This window comes from Vidua macroura, chromosome 1, assembly GCF_024509145.1.
Source record: "Vidua macroura isolate BioBank_ID:100142 chromosome 1, ASM2450914v1, whole genome shotgun sequence".
Lineage (NCBI taxonomy): Eukaryota > Metazoa > Chordata > Aves > Passeriformes > Viduidae > Vidua > Vidua macroura.
Window position 1 is genome coordinate 111,439,412 of NC_071571.1, and position 16,267 is coordinate 111,455,678.

General features: G+C 37.5%; 1 protein-coding gene across 1 annotated transcript in view; it reads left to right on the forward strand.

Moving 5' to 3' along the window:
* Positions 1-16,267, forward strand: part of ASXL3 (ASXL transcriptional regulator 3) — a 123,603-nt gene that overhangs the window by 72,459 nt on the left and 34,877 nt on the right. Inside the window, exons 6-8 of the mRNA XM_053991396.1 lie at positions 9,963-10,080; positions 11,001-11,120; positions 15,548-15,711. Coding sequence (XP_053847371.1) covers positions 9,963-10,080; positions 11,001-11,120; positions 15,548-15,711 — 402 coding nt within the window. The remainder of the gene's footprint in view (positions 1-9,962; positions 10,081-11,000; positions 11,121-15,547; positions 15,712-16,267) is intronic.

Genomic DNA, 16,267 nt, shown 5'->3' on the forward strand with positions numbered 1-16,267 from the left:
TTTCATAAGCTCTGTGGGATCAGCCCTTATGTCCTCACCTTTCAAAGGCTGGGCTGCCATTTTGGTCTGGAAACTTTCTAGCTTCACCATCTTCCATGGTGGCCTTATTGGGAAAGAGATTTTGAGTGTTTTAGCACTGAGTGTGTTTCATGCTTCCCTTTGGTTTACGACAGAGTTTCAGTTTTCTCTTGTAAAATGCTTACACTTTGGTCTGAGTGTAATGTCCCACAAACCAGTTCCTGTTCATGATGGTATAGACCAAAGAGCCTATGGTGTAAAGCTCCTTTTATGCTTGGCTTTCTGATGGCAGATTTTATGGATTTCTCTTTTCCTTGTGCTGTTGGAAGTACTTGGGCATGTGTGCCCAGCTGTTGCTGATCTTGTACCTTTGAAAAGAAGGCTTACGGCACGCTGTCACACGCTGATTTCCTATCAGTACTGATCAGTTCTGTGCTGATTTACCTCATTTTCACACTCGAGAGTTTTGGCATGCAGACCCATGTAAGGACCTGTTCCTGGGAAAGTACTGAACTACACCTGCATCTGCTAGCAGTGGTACATGGTCACACTACTGTGTGCATTATTCTTGCTCTGGACGAGGCTAACTCCAGTATGGACATCAAATCATGGCATAGTATCTACATGCTTCTCTCTGGTCCAGTTTCTGTTACATTGACTTGAGGTGATACTTTTTTGTGGAAGTCTTCGCTGTATACAGATTTATCTGTATCTATCAAGATGTCCTTGGAACATTTCTCAGAAGAAACAATCGTACCTGCCAACTGGCCTCACATAGGTAACACTGAGAATGTGTGAGTATTGGACATTGAGGTGGTGTTAGTGTCTGTTGGACTCTGATAGCCAAGTGTAAGAGCACCTTGCCCGTCAGTGTACCAGGTGTTCCCTGGGTCAGTACCAAGAGAGGAGAAAGAACTTGAAGATGCGCTCTAATGGTGTCTGGGATGATAGTAGACCTCCCAGACATGGAAGAAAATCCTGCCTCCCTTTTGGCACTTTGGAATCAGCACCAAGAAGGGTACCCATAAATTTTCTTTTGGGAGAAGAGAAGGATACTCCATTCAGACTCAGGATCTGAATACAGAACCAGGACATGTCTGAGACTGTGCTGGGCATCCAGATCTCTTGTAGAGACAGAAACTCCAGAGACAGCAGCCAAGTGGGTTTGGGAGGAGAGAAGCTCAGGAAATAAGGGAATCAACACAAGGTATGTCACTGCCATGGTTTGTTTTGTTTTCCTTAACTTTGGGCTTTGTCTGCATGCTTGGTGGCTGGGTTCATATATGTGCCACTATATAATTCATAAAGTGGGTAGATGCAGTTTTTTAATGAGAAGGAAGGCACCCATTTGTAGGATTTGTTCTTATAATAGAAATGGCAACTCCACCCCCTTTTTTTTTTTTTTCTAGTGGGTGCTGTCACACCCCAAGCAGTAATAGAGCAATGGGTAAGTTAGGGTTTAGCTCATGTATTACTTCTGAATTGTAGGACATTAGATCTGTCCAGCTCCAAATAATATTTCAAGCTGATATTTCTACCACAATTGTAATTCTTATTTAGAAACCAACCTACAAGAGACTAAATTTCAGGATGGTTAACACTGTAATTTAGCCCTGATTTACCCAAATTCATACAACTAGTTTATCAAGATCTCTTTGTTTGTTTCTTTTTTTGGACATAGGTGTCCCTGTGCCTAGGTTGGCACTGAAGGTAGAATCCTGATCTCCCATGATGCTGGTGTGAATTTACTTTCCTGTCTTCAGCTCACACTGCTTACCATTCTTTGAGAGAAGAGCAAACTCACCAGTCTTGCTCCCTCCACACTCATTCTGTTAGGACTTCTTTCCTTGACTACAGCCAGATGCAGGTTATCTTGAAGCATTTTGCTGTCCATAGGAAGTAATCCAGTATGAGTCTGTTTGTGGTGTCTCTCCTTTGACTCATTTGAGCAACTGCTCCCTCACATGCTCTAATATAAGCCTGACACATTTGCCTGCCCTGCTTTCCCTTCCTCACCCCAAAGAAGCAAAGGTGACAGAGAACATCATTATGATTTTGTCCTAATCACTTAGAATTTAAGTGCAGGGTGTCTTCCTGAAAGGCTCTGAAAATCCACTGTGAACTGAGAGGTATTTTTTGTACTGAATTCCTCATTATAGAGAGTTTGCTGCAGTTGCTCAATGTCTCACTTAACCACCTTCTTATGTTTCATTTCAGATGCAACAAATGTACCAATGCCACAGTTGGAGAATTCTGGCTCCCTAGCTGAAGCATTTGATCAGATGTCTGGCAACATAAGTGATGATTCTTGATAAATTTTCCTGACAACAAATGGAAAAGAAGGAAAACATGTTGCTTTTTGACTTCTAGAAAGACATGGGAAGGGACACTGGAGTTTACAAAATGCATTCCGGAAAATGGAAGTTCGAAGATGATAAACTAAACTGATTTTCTGATTGCTGAGACAAGTCTAGGGAAGAGGACAGAGAAACTATGGCAGGGAGACTGCATAATGGGGAAAAGAAGCTGGGAGAGCAAGAGTTCCAGCAGAAGCTGTTCAGGGAGTACATGCATTGCCCGAAGGCTGGCTGCACGGTATGTCCCTCTAAAGGTCCCTATGCATGGGCAGCATGCACCAGCTGCTCAACACAGTGCTTTGGTAAGACCCAAGACAATGTTTATGAGACTCTCTTCTGGGTCATCCCTGTGGTCCTCAGCCCTTACCTGTGATGGAAAGAAAGGGACAGAAATCCACACAATCCCTGCTTTTTACTGCTTTTATAATAACTGCCTCCCTGTTGCTGGAGCGTTCTGCTTGTTTCTCCTCTGGGGTTGTTTGCACAGCATGCTTTTTACAGTGTTCCTGCACCTTTTTCTGTTTTAATAAATGTATTTTAGAGAACTTCTTAGTCTGAGAAATAACTAAAGAATTTTAAAGCAATTTTAAGTGTTGAAGCGTAGTTGCCCCTCTACCTCAGTGTAGGGCAGTATCCCTCATTTAAAATGCATCCTGGCATGAGCATTACCTTCGTTTAAACCTGCCACTGCAACATAGTGAAATCTTCTTCCCAAATATAGGTTGAAAGTGTTCTCTTCTGTTCTGTAGATGCAGTGGCTTTTTCCAAGTCTCAGGTAGTCAAGCTGAAGATAGCAGCCTAGTTTTAAGCATTGCATTTATCTGTTAATGTGTTTCTGTAAGTAGCCTGTCCCTTAAGTAGCCTGGGGAACTATTTTAGATGGATTGGTCATTGCTGTTGTATTAATGAAAATAAAATCACTAGAGACTGGAGTCCCAGTTAAGCTTTTCCAGTGGAGTTACATGATTTCTCCTTATAGTGGTAGTGAATATCTAAGAGAGAATCTTATTTTGGGCTATGTGAAAAGAACAGCTTTTGATTTGAATAGTTTGTAACATGAAATTATATCCAGGTGACAATGAATCATACCTTGATTTTGAAGTGCATCCTAGAAAGTGTTGGTCTTTTCAGGGAAAGGCAGGATTTGGAACAGCTCACGACTCTTCAGAGCTCTAGGAAACCTCCTACAAAATGTTGACAAGCAGTTATCTGCAAATGGTGTTCCAGGAGCTGTTGGGTAGGTCCCCAGAAGGCTGTGTGCTCAGGATGTGTGGGCAAGCAGGAGTACCCAGGCTGAAACAGGATGTCAGGCAGAAAGACATAACACTGCTTACACTGGTGCACTGTAAATTCTCTGAGTGGCAATATGAGAAGATTTTTTTATCTGCGGAGTCTAGCCATGAAGCCTCTGCTGTATTCTTTGGCCCCTGTTCAGAGTATGTTTGAAAATTTGACCTCATGGAAAGCGTTGATTACTGTTTTAAGATTTTGTATTGACATTGCTACTTTTATTTTAATTTGTTTTTAAACTGATTTCTACAAACTCTTTCCTTACCTATATGTGCTTTGTTGTGCCAAAGAACACATTTTCCCATGAAACACTTTTCAGCTGATGGATGCTGTTAATTTAATACTACACAAACCATTAAAAAAACCCCAATTCTTCTCCTTGTTAAAAAGCTTTCACTGTGTTGATGCATATGGTATCATCATTCCCATTCACATGCAAGTCAAAACAGACATTGAACACATCACATGTGTTTTTTGTCCTTTTTTTTCTGTGGTTGGGAAAGCACCAAAAACATTTACTTTGCAGTCTGTTGTGATCTGCAGCAACTGTAGCTGTGACTGCATTATTGTAATCCCGTAGAAAGTAGTGTTGGCTTGCAGGTGTACAGACACATGTGAACAGACAAATCTCCTTGTCTCTGCCCCACAAAAGTCCAAGCACTTCAGTTCAGTGTTGGTTAGTACACAGGTAAATGTTCAGTATTAATGTGTACTGTAGTCCTACAGAAAGACCCTGAGCCCTACTGAGACCTAAAGAATAAATATGCAGCATTTATTCCAAATACAGATGTAACTATCACAACGTAGGAGGATGGCATGGGACAAGAACAGATGCTTATATGAGAAGGTATTAGCATTTGTTTGAAAATAAACTCCAGGTGTCCAAACTTCCATCATGCTGATTCTGACACTACTCTTGATCTCCAAATGACCAATTGTGTACTTTTGGCACCATACCAACATGTGTAGTGTACTAGTATGGTTGGAAGTAAATTTATTTGCTTTGGAAGTGGCACTTTGTGCTTTGTAGTTGTTTCCATAGGACATCTTTATTGTGTTTTAATCTTATGGCTGCATGCTTTTAGCTGAGTTCTTTGTTTATGTTTAATATAAGAATTAGTAGCATCTAGGAAATAATAACAGGTTTACTGTTCATGATTTGTGGTGCTTACTGTTGTAGTTTAACTGCTCTGTCTGTCCATGAAACAGGTTGCCACTGGGAAATTTTAATTTAACTGAGATGTGGGAATTAAAGGCTCTTAATTTTACTAACAAAGTGAGGGAGAGAGAGAAGACAAAAACTGAATTTTGTGCTGGTGCTAAGTGAATCAGTAATAAACCATAAACCTGTTTCATCTTTGTCAATTTGGGATCCATAACCATGATGTAGACTTGTTATTTATTTTGTGCAAGAGACTTTGCTCAGTGTATCATAGCTCGAGTTTTCACATGGCAGAATGGAGGAATTCCATAGCTTTACATTTCTGATCCATGATGTGTGAAATTTCAAAGGTTATGTTTCATTACATGAGTTTCAGGATGTAGTCTTGACATTTATGGAACAAGTAGAAATCTGGGACGATGTTGCTTAATGCAACCAAGTGTTACATGTCTTTGTTGATAATGACTTAATTTTTAACATTCTCAGTGTGTCACGCATTTAATCTCAAATGAAAGTGGTTTTCTGCATTAATGGTTTATCTGTGTGCTCCATTTTTTCATTCTGAGTTTAAAAGATGTGGTAAAGAAAAATAACAAAAAAAAATTGCCGAGCAGCAGTAAAATCAGAGCACAGAGGCTGACATTTTGCTTCTGGTGCTCTTTTGGGGAGGTATTTTGCCCCCATCTCCAGTTATGTTTTAGTTTATATTGTTTCCTTTCATTCCTACTTGAAAGATGACTTTATGAGTTTTTACTGAAGACAGTTAACCATTGTGTCACATGGGTGAAGAGGTCTTTCCTGTGTTAAGATCAACTAAACATGAAATTACTATTCTTAAGAGCATATAATGGCGTTCATGAAACCTCCAAAATACTGCTATACTCCACTAGGGATAGAAACTCCCTGAAAAACAGAAGGAACCTTGCTCTTGTCACCTCCTTATTTTAAGAAACCCACTTGGAATTAGAAGTTCACTGTTAGTTTCATGGTGTTTTTCTTTTGCCATCTATCTTCAGAGTTTTATGTTTTCTTGATTTTCATCTTTTTATTTTATTTTTGATTTTTTGGATGAAAATGGATTGATAGTTTACTTAAAGATTTTGGCAATAAAAATAACTTCATTAAACCAAATAATTATGCCAAGCACTGTATAATGACCATGGCAGTGTTATTCAACAGATGGTCACAGGTTCATTTTTATGAATGGGAATACTGGGAATTCTCCATACTCATTATGTGCAAGAGATTCACAGATGTCCTTTGCAAATCTGCTTGTGAGAGGCTGGATGTAAGTATTATATTTTGGTGGTAATTTTAAGAGAGCTTGTAATGTTTTAACTTGTATATTACATGAACTTTCATTTCCTTTCAGTTTTTTTTTTTTATTTATTTGTTGTACAAATAGGATGGTAGTAATGTCTTACAGAATACTTCAACAGTGATCAGTTCTAGGTATTTAAAACGTGCAGTTTTTTTAACTCAAGCATTTAGCATGAAGTGATTGAATGCATTTGAAATGTAAACATAGCATCTCGTTAAAGAAAAATATTCTTTATTTAAGCTATCATATGCACTACATGTGTTTTTTTTTCTAATTTACCATAGTGAAAATGACACCTTGCCATTCGGTGAAGTCATCATCTGTTTCTTGCAGTTCTGTAGGAAGTCCAGCTAGGAAGTTATATATCTCTAAATATGGATGAGATAGAAAAGGTTGTGTCTGTGAAAGATGACAACATAGTATGTGTTAGTTACTGTTTCTGTATCTGCAGTGATATCTGGAACCATTTTTCCATGGAATAAGTTACAACATTTCTCATTTTCTTCAGTGCTAGTTATAAATTTGATTTATTTGGTCGTGGTGACTAGGAAAGCTCTAAATTAGCTTGGCGCACTAAAAGCTCAGTATAGCAGGCATTTGGTGCATGTTTCACTTGGAGTAATCTCATTGACTTCCCAGCTAAGTAGAATTAATCTTGGGTTACAAGATTTTTGTCTCATCCTGCAGTAGTCTTGTATTCTAAAATGAATGTCCCTCAGGCTAGGTATAGAGAAGTTATATATTTGTCCTCAGTGGAGACTACAGAGATTGTCCTTCTTTTATATTTAACTCCTTCTGGTGTTTGGCTTCCCTTGTAACTGGGTGTCAGTCAGCAGTTTCTCCTGCTGCTCGATTGTCTTGCGAAGACTTGTCTGTCCAAAAATTTGAGATCCTGCAGCTTCAAATTCAGAGGAAAAATTAACACAAAATTGTTGTGATTAGCTGGGCATATCACAGCAAGAATGTCTGTGCAGAATCTCAGCCACCTCTTTACCCTGCAAATCATATGTTAGATTATTTACTTGTTATCTTTGTACCCTCTTCCCCTGTCTTATATTTTTCATTTGACAAATTAAAAGACAGAGAGTCGTGGAGAAGGTTATGCATCTATTCTCTGTACACTGGGTAATTCACTGGTAATTTGTTAATTTAGTGTTAAAAGATTTACTTAGATTTAACATCCATGTTGTGGGGGTTGGGTTTTGGGATTTGTTTTTTTGGGTTGGTTTTTTTTTGTTTTGGTTTGTTTGTTTGTTTGTTTGTTTGTTTGTGTTTTGTTTTTTTTTTTTTTTTGTTCTACAGCCTGTTCTTCAGGTGTGTGTAACTTTACTGTCAGCTTGATTTTCAGACTTAACTTGGGCCCTTTTTAGTGATCAGTTCCTTGTGCTGGGAAACTGGAGGAGCTGGGGAAGGGGACTGGCAGTGAATCAATGTATGTTAGGGAGAAAGAAACCCTGAAAAACAAATGTTTGTCAAAAGGAAATGGTGTCTTTAAGGTTTTTGCTTGACCCTCATATATAGAGGTGCTTAGGCTGTAGCTCCAGAAGTGTGCTATGCCTCAAAGCAAATAGTTCTGGTGGCTTTGTCTGCTCCCAGCTGTATTTCCTCATCTAACTGTCCAGGGAGTGTCTTGCATTAGTGCTCCATGGGCATGAGTTGGCCTGTGCTCCTTGCAAATTCCAGATCAGTTGCATAAATGTGTGCTTCAGGACCACAGGGGGCCTGCCAGTAACAGAGAAGAAGGTAAGTGGTGCTCCTGACAAATATTGGGTACTGCTACCCTCTCTCCAGCAGCACATGTGTCACCTGAGGTGTAAGGACACTGTGTGCCTGTCACTGATGGTGGATACACTGCTGGTTCCTTTCTCTCCCTCACGGGAGTTCAGTGTAAGCATTGAAAAGCGACTGCGAGGCTTGACAAAGAATCTGCCTTTGCCACAGTGGCTGTGTAAAGCATTAAAATGGTGTTTCCGTGTGGACGCTGGCCGCAAGGCTATGAAACCTTTGTGAAAGGTGGAAATTGTCTTGGAAAGTCAGGAGGAGGCGGGAGGACAACGTGGAGCATTGTTTGGGCTCTAACCATTTGCCTTGGCTGGAGGAAATGAGGATGACATGAGGCAAACCAGGCTGTGGGGCACCATGATGCGAAGTTGTGGTTATATTGGTGTATTGGTGGTGCAGACATTGCCAGTCTTTCCGTTAATTTTTAATGAACTGTTTCCCACTGTCTCCATGGTATTACTGTTAATTAAGGATAACCTGATTGGACACTTAGTTTTGCAGGGTCATTTTTGGAATTTTGAGGAATTTTTGAGAAATGTTAACACTTTAGAATTTTCTGTCCACAAGTTTGGCTGTGCTTGCTCGATACCAGTATGAAATTTGTCTCAAAAATGTTTGAAGTATCGGCTGTTCTTTATGGTTTTCTGCTGCTTCTTTGGTTCAATGCAGATCTGACCAGCTTCCTCTCTTTGTTTGATTTAAAGTGTTCTAATTTGCTTTATATTGCACAGTGCTTACGTGTCTTTTCAGAAGTACAATAAAATGGGTTAATCCATGAACTAGCTTCTATGTGGCCTGGTGTATTTTACATTGTGTAGAGTGTTATTTAGAGGAATAGACCAATATTGATTTCTTTCTTCTCAGAGGTTTTTTTCCCTATTATTTAGCTATGTGAACAATTTGAAAAGGTATTACAATCCATTAAAGTTACAGACTTAAACCTTATAGGGCATCAGTCATTCATGCTCATAAACCTATAGGGATAATTCATATCAAATATGTTCCTTGTTGATATGGTATTACTTTAATAAATCCCCCAAGTTCATAACACAAATCACAGTTGTAAAAATAGAGTGCACAGTAAGAATGGAGAAAAATAGACAGGAGGCTAGGAGAGATCTGTATTAAGCCCAGCCCAATCTGATTAATTCCAGAATTTTAATGCTTGCAGATGTATTAATTGGCAGGTATTCATATTTTTATGTTTTAAGACCTTTTGAATGAGATATCATTTTCCATATAAAACAGTCTGATGGGTATTTGCTATTTCTAATCTGTAGATGTTTTATATTACATTATCAGCCCTGTATTCAATACATTTATGAAACACAAAGCACTACCATTTGTAGAGATTTATTTGTGTATCATTTTCCCCCAGATTTGCCAGAACACCATCATGTTCGTGTTCTGAAGGTTAATGCCCAAAGTCAAACAGACAGAAGCCAAATGCTGCAAGGTTTCCAAGATTAGGACTGATTCCCTTCACGAAAATAAATGATTCCTGCCATGTTCAGTGATTTTGTGCAGCACTACTCACGGCTGAGTGAGTGCATCAATACTGTAGTCCTTACATGCTGTACATACTGATGACACTCTGTGTTAACTTGATTGACTGAGCAGTATACTGGAGAGGATGCACCTGTGAGAGATGTGCAGACATATATATTTTTATTCTGGTTTTGAAACATTTTGGGTTTACTTTTTTTTTTTGAAGTCTTAGTTTCACATTTCATGGGTTATCATGTCGTGCTGTTAAGGTAGAGCAAACAGTTACGTGCTTCTTTGTTGTCAAAACTGGATTGGAAAATGATCTAAGGTGCATCTTTCTCTGTTAAAAACGAAAAAAAGCCTGGTTTTGTATTTTAAAAGAAAATGACATAAAGAGGACGAGTGTGAAGTCTGGCAAGTCAGTAGCTGTGTAAATTATGCTTATTTTAAGGGATTCAGTTTAATGGTAGAGAAATGTTGTGTGTAATTCACTTATAAGCATTATTTTTTGCTACAGTTTTATGTTTTGTTATCATTTTTGTAGGCTTTGAGACAACAGCAGAAAAGAAGAAATGGAGTCTCAATGATGGTAAACAAGACTGTTCCTCGTGTTGTTTTGACACCATTAAAGGTGTCCGATGAGCAGTCGGATTCACCTTCAGGTAAATAGCTAAAGGACTGTTTGCAAGATCAGCTCTAGTCACAGAGCCTTCCTCTGAATCAGATGTGTAGCGTACAGAATTTGGAATTGCTGAAATACTATTTCCACTGGGTGGCTTTGTTTAACGTCTTTATTTCCTTATCAAGACTCGTGTCTCAAGGATGGAGATTTTTCTTTAATAAAGAACTGAAGGCACACAGTAAAATGACAATTGGTAATAGCAGCAGCTTTAAAGGAATGCAAAGTAACATTTTGTTTGGCTCTGGAGCTCTAATGGAGGACCACATGCTGGTATTCAATGCCATAAAAGGAGGAGGGGGGGAAAGGAAAGCTTCTCCGTGAATGTGAATTTGTGTCTCAGTTCTGCGTTGAATAGTCAAATCCTTTTGTTAGCTTTTCTTCTTATACCATGCTTATCATTGCAGCATAACCTTGACCTTTAGCTCTGGTGGTTAAGTTGCTTCATTTTAAGAGATTTCTGTGTCTATGTTTAACACAAATTGACAATTATATTTCCAAACATATCATTTCTTTAAATGTTTCTTCAAAAAGACATGATCATTTTTTTCAGCCTTAGGTTGCTTTACTGCCCCATAACTTCAGGTTGAAATATTTTTAAAAATATCTCCTGGGCATTATAGAACTATGTTGTTTTTATTAGATCACTGAACGTTTTTATTGACTGCAGTGTTCAGTAAACTTTAGTTTTCAGCACTTAATTGATTTATTGAGCTTTTACTTCCAATTCCTCTGATGAGAAGGAATTGTATTGTGACCAGAAAAGTATATTGCCTTTCAGCAAGAAAATGTCAAATTTTTTTAAATCCTATTTTTGTTTTGTTTACAGTGTAGGGGGTGCTAAGGGGATTGTTAGTAAAAGTGCAAAAGCATCATATTTAAGGGATTTTACTTTTTCCAAAGGATCGGAATCTAAAAATGGTGAAGCAGATGGTTCTGATAAAGAGATGAAACATGGGCAAAAGTCTCCAACTGGAAAGCAAACAAGCCAGCACTTAAAGAGGTTAAAAAAATCTGGTTTAGGTGAGTAGGAGTGAAATAATTATCTTACTTGTAATACTGATGTTTTTCTAAACTCTGTGTTCTCTTGGAAAGTTTTATTTTTCTGTTTACCCGTCCCTTTTTCAAACTCAGCAGCTGATCCTTTCTCAAGACATCTTTCTGTCTACCTGGAAAATCCATGGTCAGTTTTTTTTCGTCCTCAGTGGCTGCTTTTTAAAGTTTGACAGACCTAAGTAATTGCAGGCAGAGAGGTGATATAGCAATTAGATTCTGATTGTTATGTAATGAGTTTTTGGGGGATGGGGGCAGTGTGTAACAGATATTCTTTCTTCATGGTGAATTTGCTTGCCTAATGTGCATTTATTCCCAGACTTAGTAGCATATTTGCTTACATGCTTGCCCGATTAGAAGTTAACATTCTCTTTTCTTCATTTGCATTATTGCATGTCATATAGAGATTTGGCATAAAAGTTTTGGTTGGTTCTTCTTCTTTGGTTGATTTAGTTCTTCAGTTGGACCTGTAACTATTTTGAAGCTACATCTCTTGAGGTGGTAGATACAGTTTCTGATTTTATTTTCTGTGGGTTTTTTAGTGAGGTTCATGAATCACATTCTGTAATTAACAAAGAATTTTCTCTGAAGAGATGCTAAGAGTAAATTCTAAATCTCCATATCATAGGCAGATTTTCCTGCTCTGCATGAAATTTAATTTGAAAAGTTCCCTAGGGAGCACAAAATGTATTGTTCACTAAGACTCTTGTCTCTGCTTAAGTGAAGTCAAAGAATGACATAACTGTTTCTTTATCTTTACAAAGTACTTTTTGCATTCAGCAGAATGCTGAATCATTTAGAGAAGTATTTTGCAATGTGGCCATGTTGGAAAAGATAACAAACAAGCTTTTTGTAGAGGCTAAATCCTAGAAGTTATTTTATGTCTATCTTTGTGGAGACAAGATTGTTCTTCTTTATTAATCATCCAGCCTAGTCCTATTTTTATATATAATGATCCTGTAAAATAGCTCCAAGGCACTTTACTTCCTAAATGCCATAGGAGAATTGTTAAATGTGCTATTGCCAGTTCCTGGCAGTGTAACCTAGAAGCCTTATCATATCACAGCCTCCCATGAAAGTGTACTTTGATTTCATACATGATCTTTCTGCAGATTATCAATCAGTCCCATGTGGATAGCTATTTCTCTATGTTGATCCAACATCATTATTCAAAATAGACAATACTCCTTCAGTATTACAGCTTTTGCTATGCAAAGTTATATTCAATGTTAGATGATTCCCTGTAATTTTTCTCTACATTTAAGACTGAGATATATAATTTCAAGTATATATTCCTCCCCATCTTCAGATATGATATCAACTGTTGGCTCATGATATCAAATTAATTCATTAGGAGTTTTTGGTGGATTTTAGAAAATAAATCTATTGGCCTTTTGGAACACCACACATGAAGTGCGGGGAACTTTGTATAAGGTTTAAGGGTTTCTGTTCTTGTACCTGTATGTTTCTCTCATGACACAACATTTCCTGGGATGCAAAAAGTACAGTTGTAGAGTAGCTTCAAGAACAGGTCCAGGGTCCTCTGTAGTGCACAATCCAGGTCCAGATACTGTTTGGTTGTCTGAAACTCTGCTGATCTGACCAACATCCACTACATGTTGTTTGGTAGAATTTCTGAGCTCTGATTAAATAAGATTACTTTTTTTTCCATTTAGTTAACAGATTCTGCCAACTGTGTGATTTCTGTCCTTTTTCTATTTTCATTTTTATATCTTGATGTAGACCCATGGTGTTCCCATCTCCTTATAGTTAATTCTCTGTTGAGAAGTAAACTCTTATTTTCCAAGGCTGCAAGCCTGAGTTTTCTCTCTTGTCTTACAGCTTCTATTTCTGATCTGGACAGTGATACCCCCGAACTATATAAGGATTCAAAATGTCTTTCTCTGTGGAAAACAACATAAAAAACATTGGCACATGTTTTGTCATAAACTCTTCTCAGAGCTATGATTAGTGATGCAGTGGTGTCATACTTCCATGCTGCTTCCAAATACTTCACTAAATCTTATTACAAACTTGGGACCTGCTATACAGAACCTAAATTAGCCATAGGAAGGGTGCAGAAGAGAGAATTTGTTGTTTTTCTGAACAGATTTTGAGGGTTTTTTAAAGTAGGATTGTGGTGGGCATCCACAGTTCCCTACTGGCCAAGACGCAATACACACATTTCTTCCAGAAGCTGATAAAACCCCCATAGTAATCTGTAAATGATAGCAGGTCAAATAAATCAGAAAATGTAGATTTGGCTCTTTGTCTTGGGCTTTTCATGCTATGAGAATATCTGCCACTGAAGGATGTTACTGATTTTGCAGTCATGTATCTTATTTCAGTTTGGATTATCTCTTTGTGTATGCCTTCCCATAGGATATAAATAAAGTGCTAGCTGGAGAAAATGTTACTCTAATTTGGAGTCACTTAGAAGATGGGGATATGTATTTTATATTGATTAAAGAAGAGAATATACATACAGGCATTAAAATTCAATACATCATACAGCTTGTGTTATGCTCAGGGACTGTGTTCTTTTTACATTTATATTTAGTGGGTGGAACAGATGGTGAGGATAGTTTATTGTGATGCATTCATGAAAATGGGCACTTCTTCCATACAATTGTCCTGTATAACAGGGCATTCATTTGTTGGTAATGGAGTCTTTGCTGTACTGAAATAGAGTATGTTAGAAATATGTGTTGGAAAAGGTTATCCTGTGCTGAGTGCAAAAGTAGTTCTTGTCTCATTCAGTTACTATCAGCTGCTGAAAAATAAAATAAAATTACAAGAATGTTTACAGGAGGCTGTGACTGAAGTGGAGCTTTTAGAATTTACAAAACTTCATTTTCTTGCATGTGTATATTTTGTAGTTACAGACTTTCAGGGAAGAGACCACCATAGGTCCTCTAAGACATCTAAATAATAATAATAATCAGTATGCCCAAATTTTCTCATTTTTAAAACATATTTAATCTTCTTGATGTGTCAGTTTTAATTGTTACTGAGAGGTCCTATGTAAATGCCAAATGCCATCATTCATCATAGCAGTGGAATAATCTTTTAATCGCTTTTTTAGAGATTCTGATGGAGTTTGTGTTTTATATAGTTCAGACCCCTCTTTCACCATTTTTGAAATATTTGAAAGTACAACAAACCAAAACCTGAAGAAGTTTCCTGGGAGAGATTAAAAGCTTTTGAGTTTTTCCAGCCACCTGGACTTTGATATGTTAAGACTTAGAGGAAAAAGGGGATTTTAGCAGTATATAAATACCTTGAAGCAGATAGCTCTTTAAGAAACTTTAAAAAGTATTTTCTAAATATTGTCCTAGAAATAATAACAAAATCAGACCAGACAGGGTCTCCAGTGGTCATCTAATTTGTTCATCAGTCATAGGTCAAAATCAGATATGCATCTGTCATTACTGACAGGTATTTGTCTAACAAATTCTTAAAATATTTTGATGGAGACTGTAATGCCTTCCTATGGATTTAATTCAGCATCTCCTTGTTATTGGTGGTTGAAAGCTTTCTTTTCCCAGTACCTTAACAGATATATTTCTTACTGTGCAAGAGTTTAAGTTGATAGCCTTTCTGTCCACTGTGTAAAGTAAGAAGACATTTTTACTTTACGTGTAAATGCTGTGCATGAGCCATATGTTTATTTTCCTTTCCCTCTGTGGAGTCTTTATCTTACTCCTTTGTTTGTATCGTTCCTCACATACCTTTACTAATCTCACAATTCCTGCTGCTGCCTTCTGGTTTTGATCATTTTAGCTCTTAGTTCTTAAGAAAATCCTGAAAAATGCTTTTGTTTTTTGTTGTTAATGTTTTCAAACATTAACATATTAAATATTCTCATCTCTTTGATCACTCTCTTTTCACACAGGTAGTTTTAGCAGGTGCAATGGGACAAGTTCTGTAGGCCATAGGGCACTGCTGATGGCAAAAGAGAAGCTGTCCATAGTTATTGAGTCACATCAGCCTCATCGAGCAGCCTTTTGCTTGAAAATAGGTGCTTATATAATTATTGTTGATGACATGACAGGATTATTTTCTGTGGCTGTTGAGTTGGTCTCGAGCTAGAAGTAATAATATGTCAGCTGTGATGTTTACTGGAACGTAAGAGGTAAAGAGACAAATACATTTTGTCTCTTTTTTATAAAATAAAAATATTTTATCTTCAGGAGACAAATATAAAATATTTTTTATTATTATACAAATATAAAAGCTGTTAAGACACCTAGAAAAGGCTGTGTTACCCTTCTCAGAGTACCATTTCTCAAGAGCTTATTGTATTATACAGTAAAAGCTAAAAACTTTAAAAGAAGACTTGTTCCTACTCTCTTCCTTTATTTATGTTTAAAGTTATTTTTGTTTATTTACTCCAGGACATTTGAAATGGACCAAAGCTGAGGATATTGACATAGAAACACCGGGATCTATTCTAGTGAACACTAACCTGAGGGCTTTAATAAATAAACACACCTTTGCTTCTTTACCTCAGCATTTTCAACAATACCTCCTGCTTTTGCTTCCAGAAGTAGACAGGCAGGTAAGTAGCATCATAAAATATTTCTATTTTTAATGAGACTTTTTTACAGCGTGTTTGCATAGGCTGATTTGACTGACTAGGAATCGTTCCAGGAAAGAATTAGAAAATCTCCATACTTTCTTAAGTAAAAGTGTTAGATGTAGAATGACTATAAAATTGTCTGTGAAAACCAGCTCCTGCTTCTTTGCTTCCTGAAAACTCTGCAGGTCCCTGAATTGTTTGAATGGAAACTGGGCAGCAAATCTTTCAAACTTGCCAAATCACTTAATTAGCCTTTTTACCTATGGCGTTGAAGATAAACGTCTCATTCTCAAGACTTTCTTTACTTTGAGTCTCTTTTCACCTGTGATCTTCCTTGGTACTCTGCCAGCAATGTCCAGGTCAATATTAGTCAATGTTTGTTCTCCTGCTCTTCATCTTTTGTACAAGCCTATGTAAGCTCTCTCAGCTCCAGTGCGCTGAATCCACTTATTCCCACCTTTTATAAGGAATATCTTCTCCAGAGCTTATGGCTGTGTGCTCAGATCTGTTGAGGAGAATGATCTGAAGAGTAACA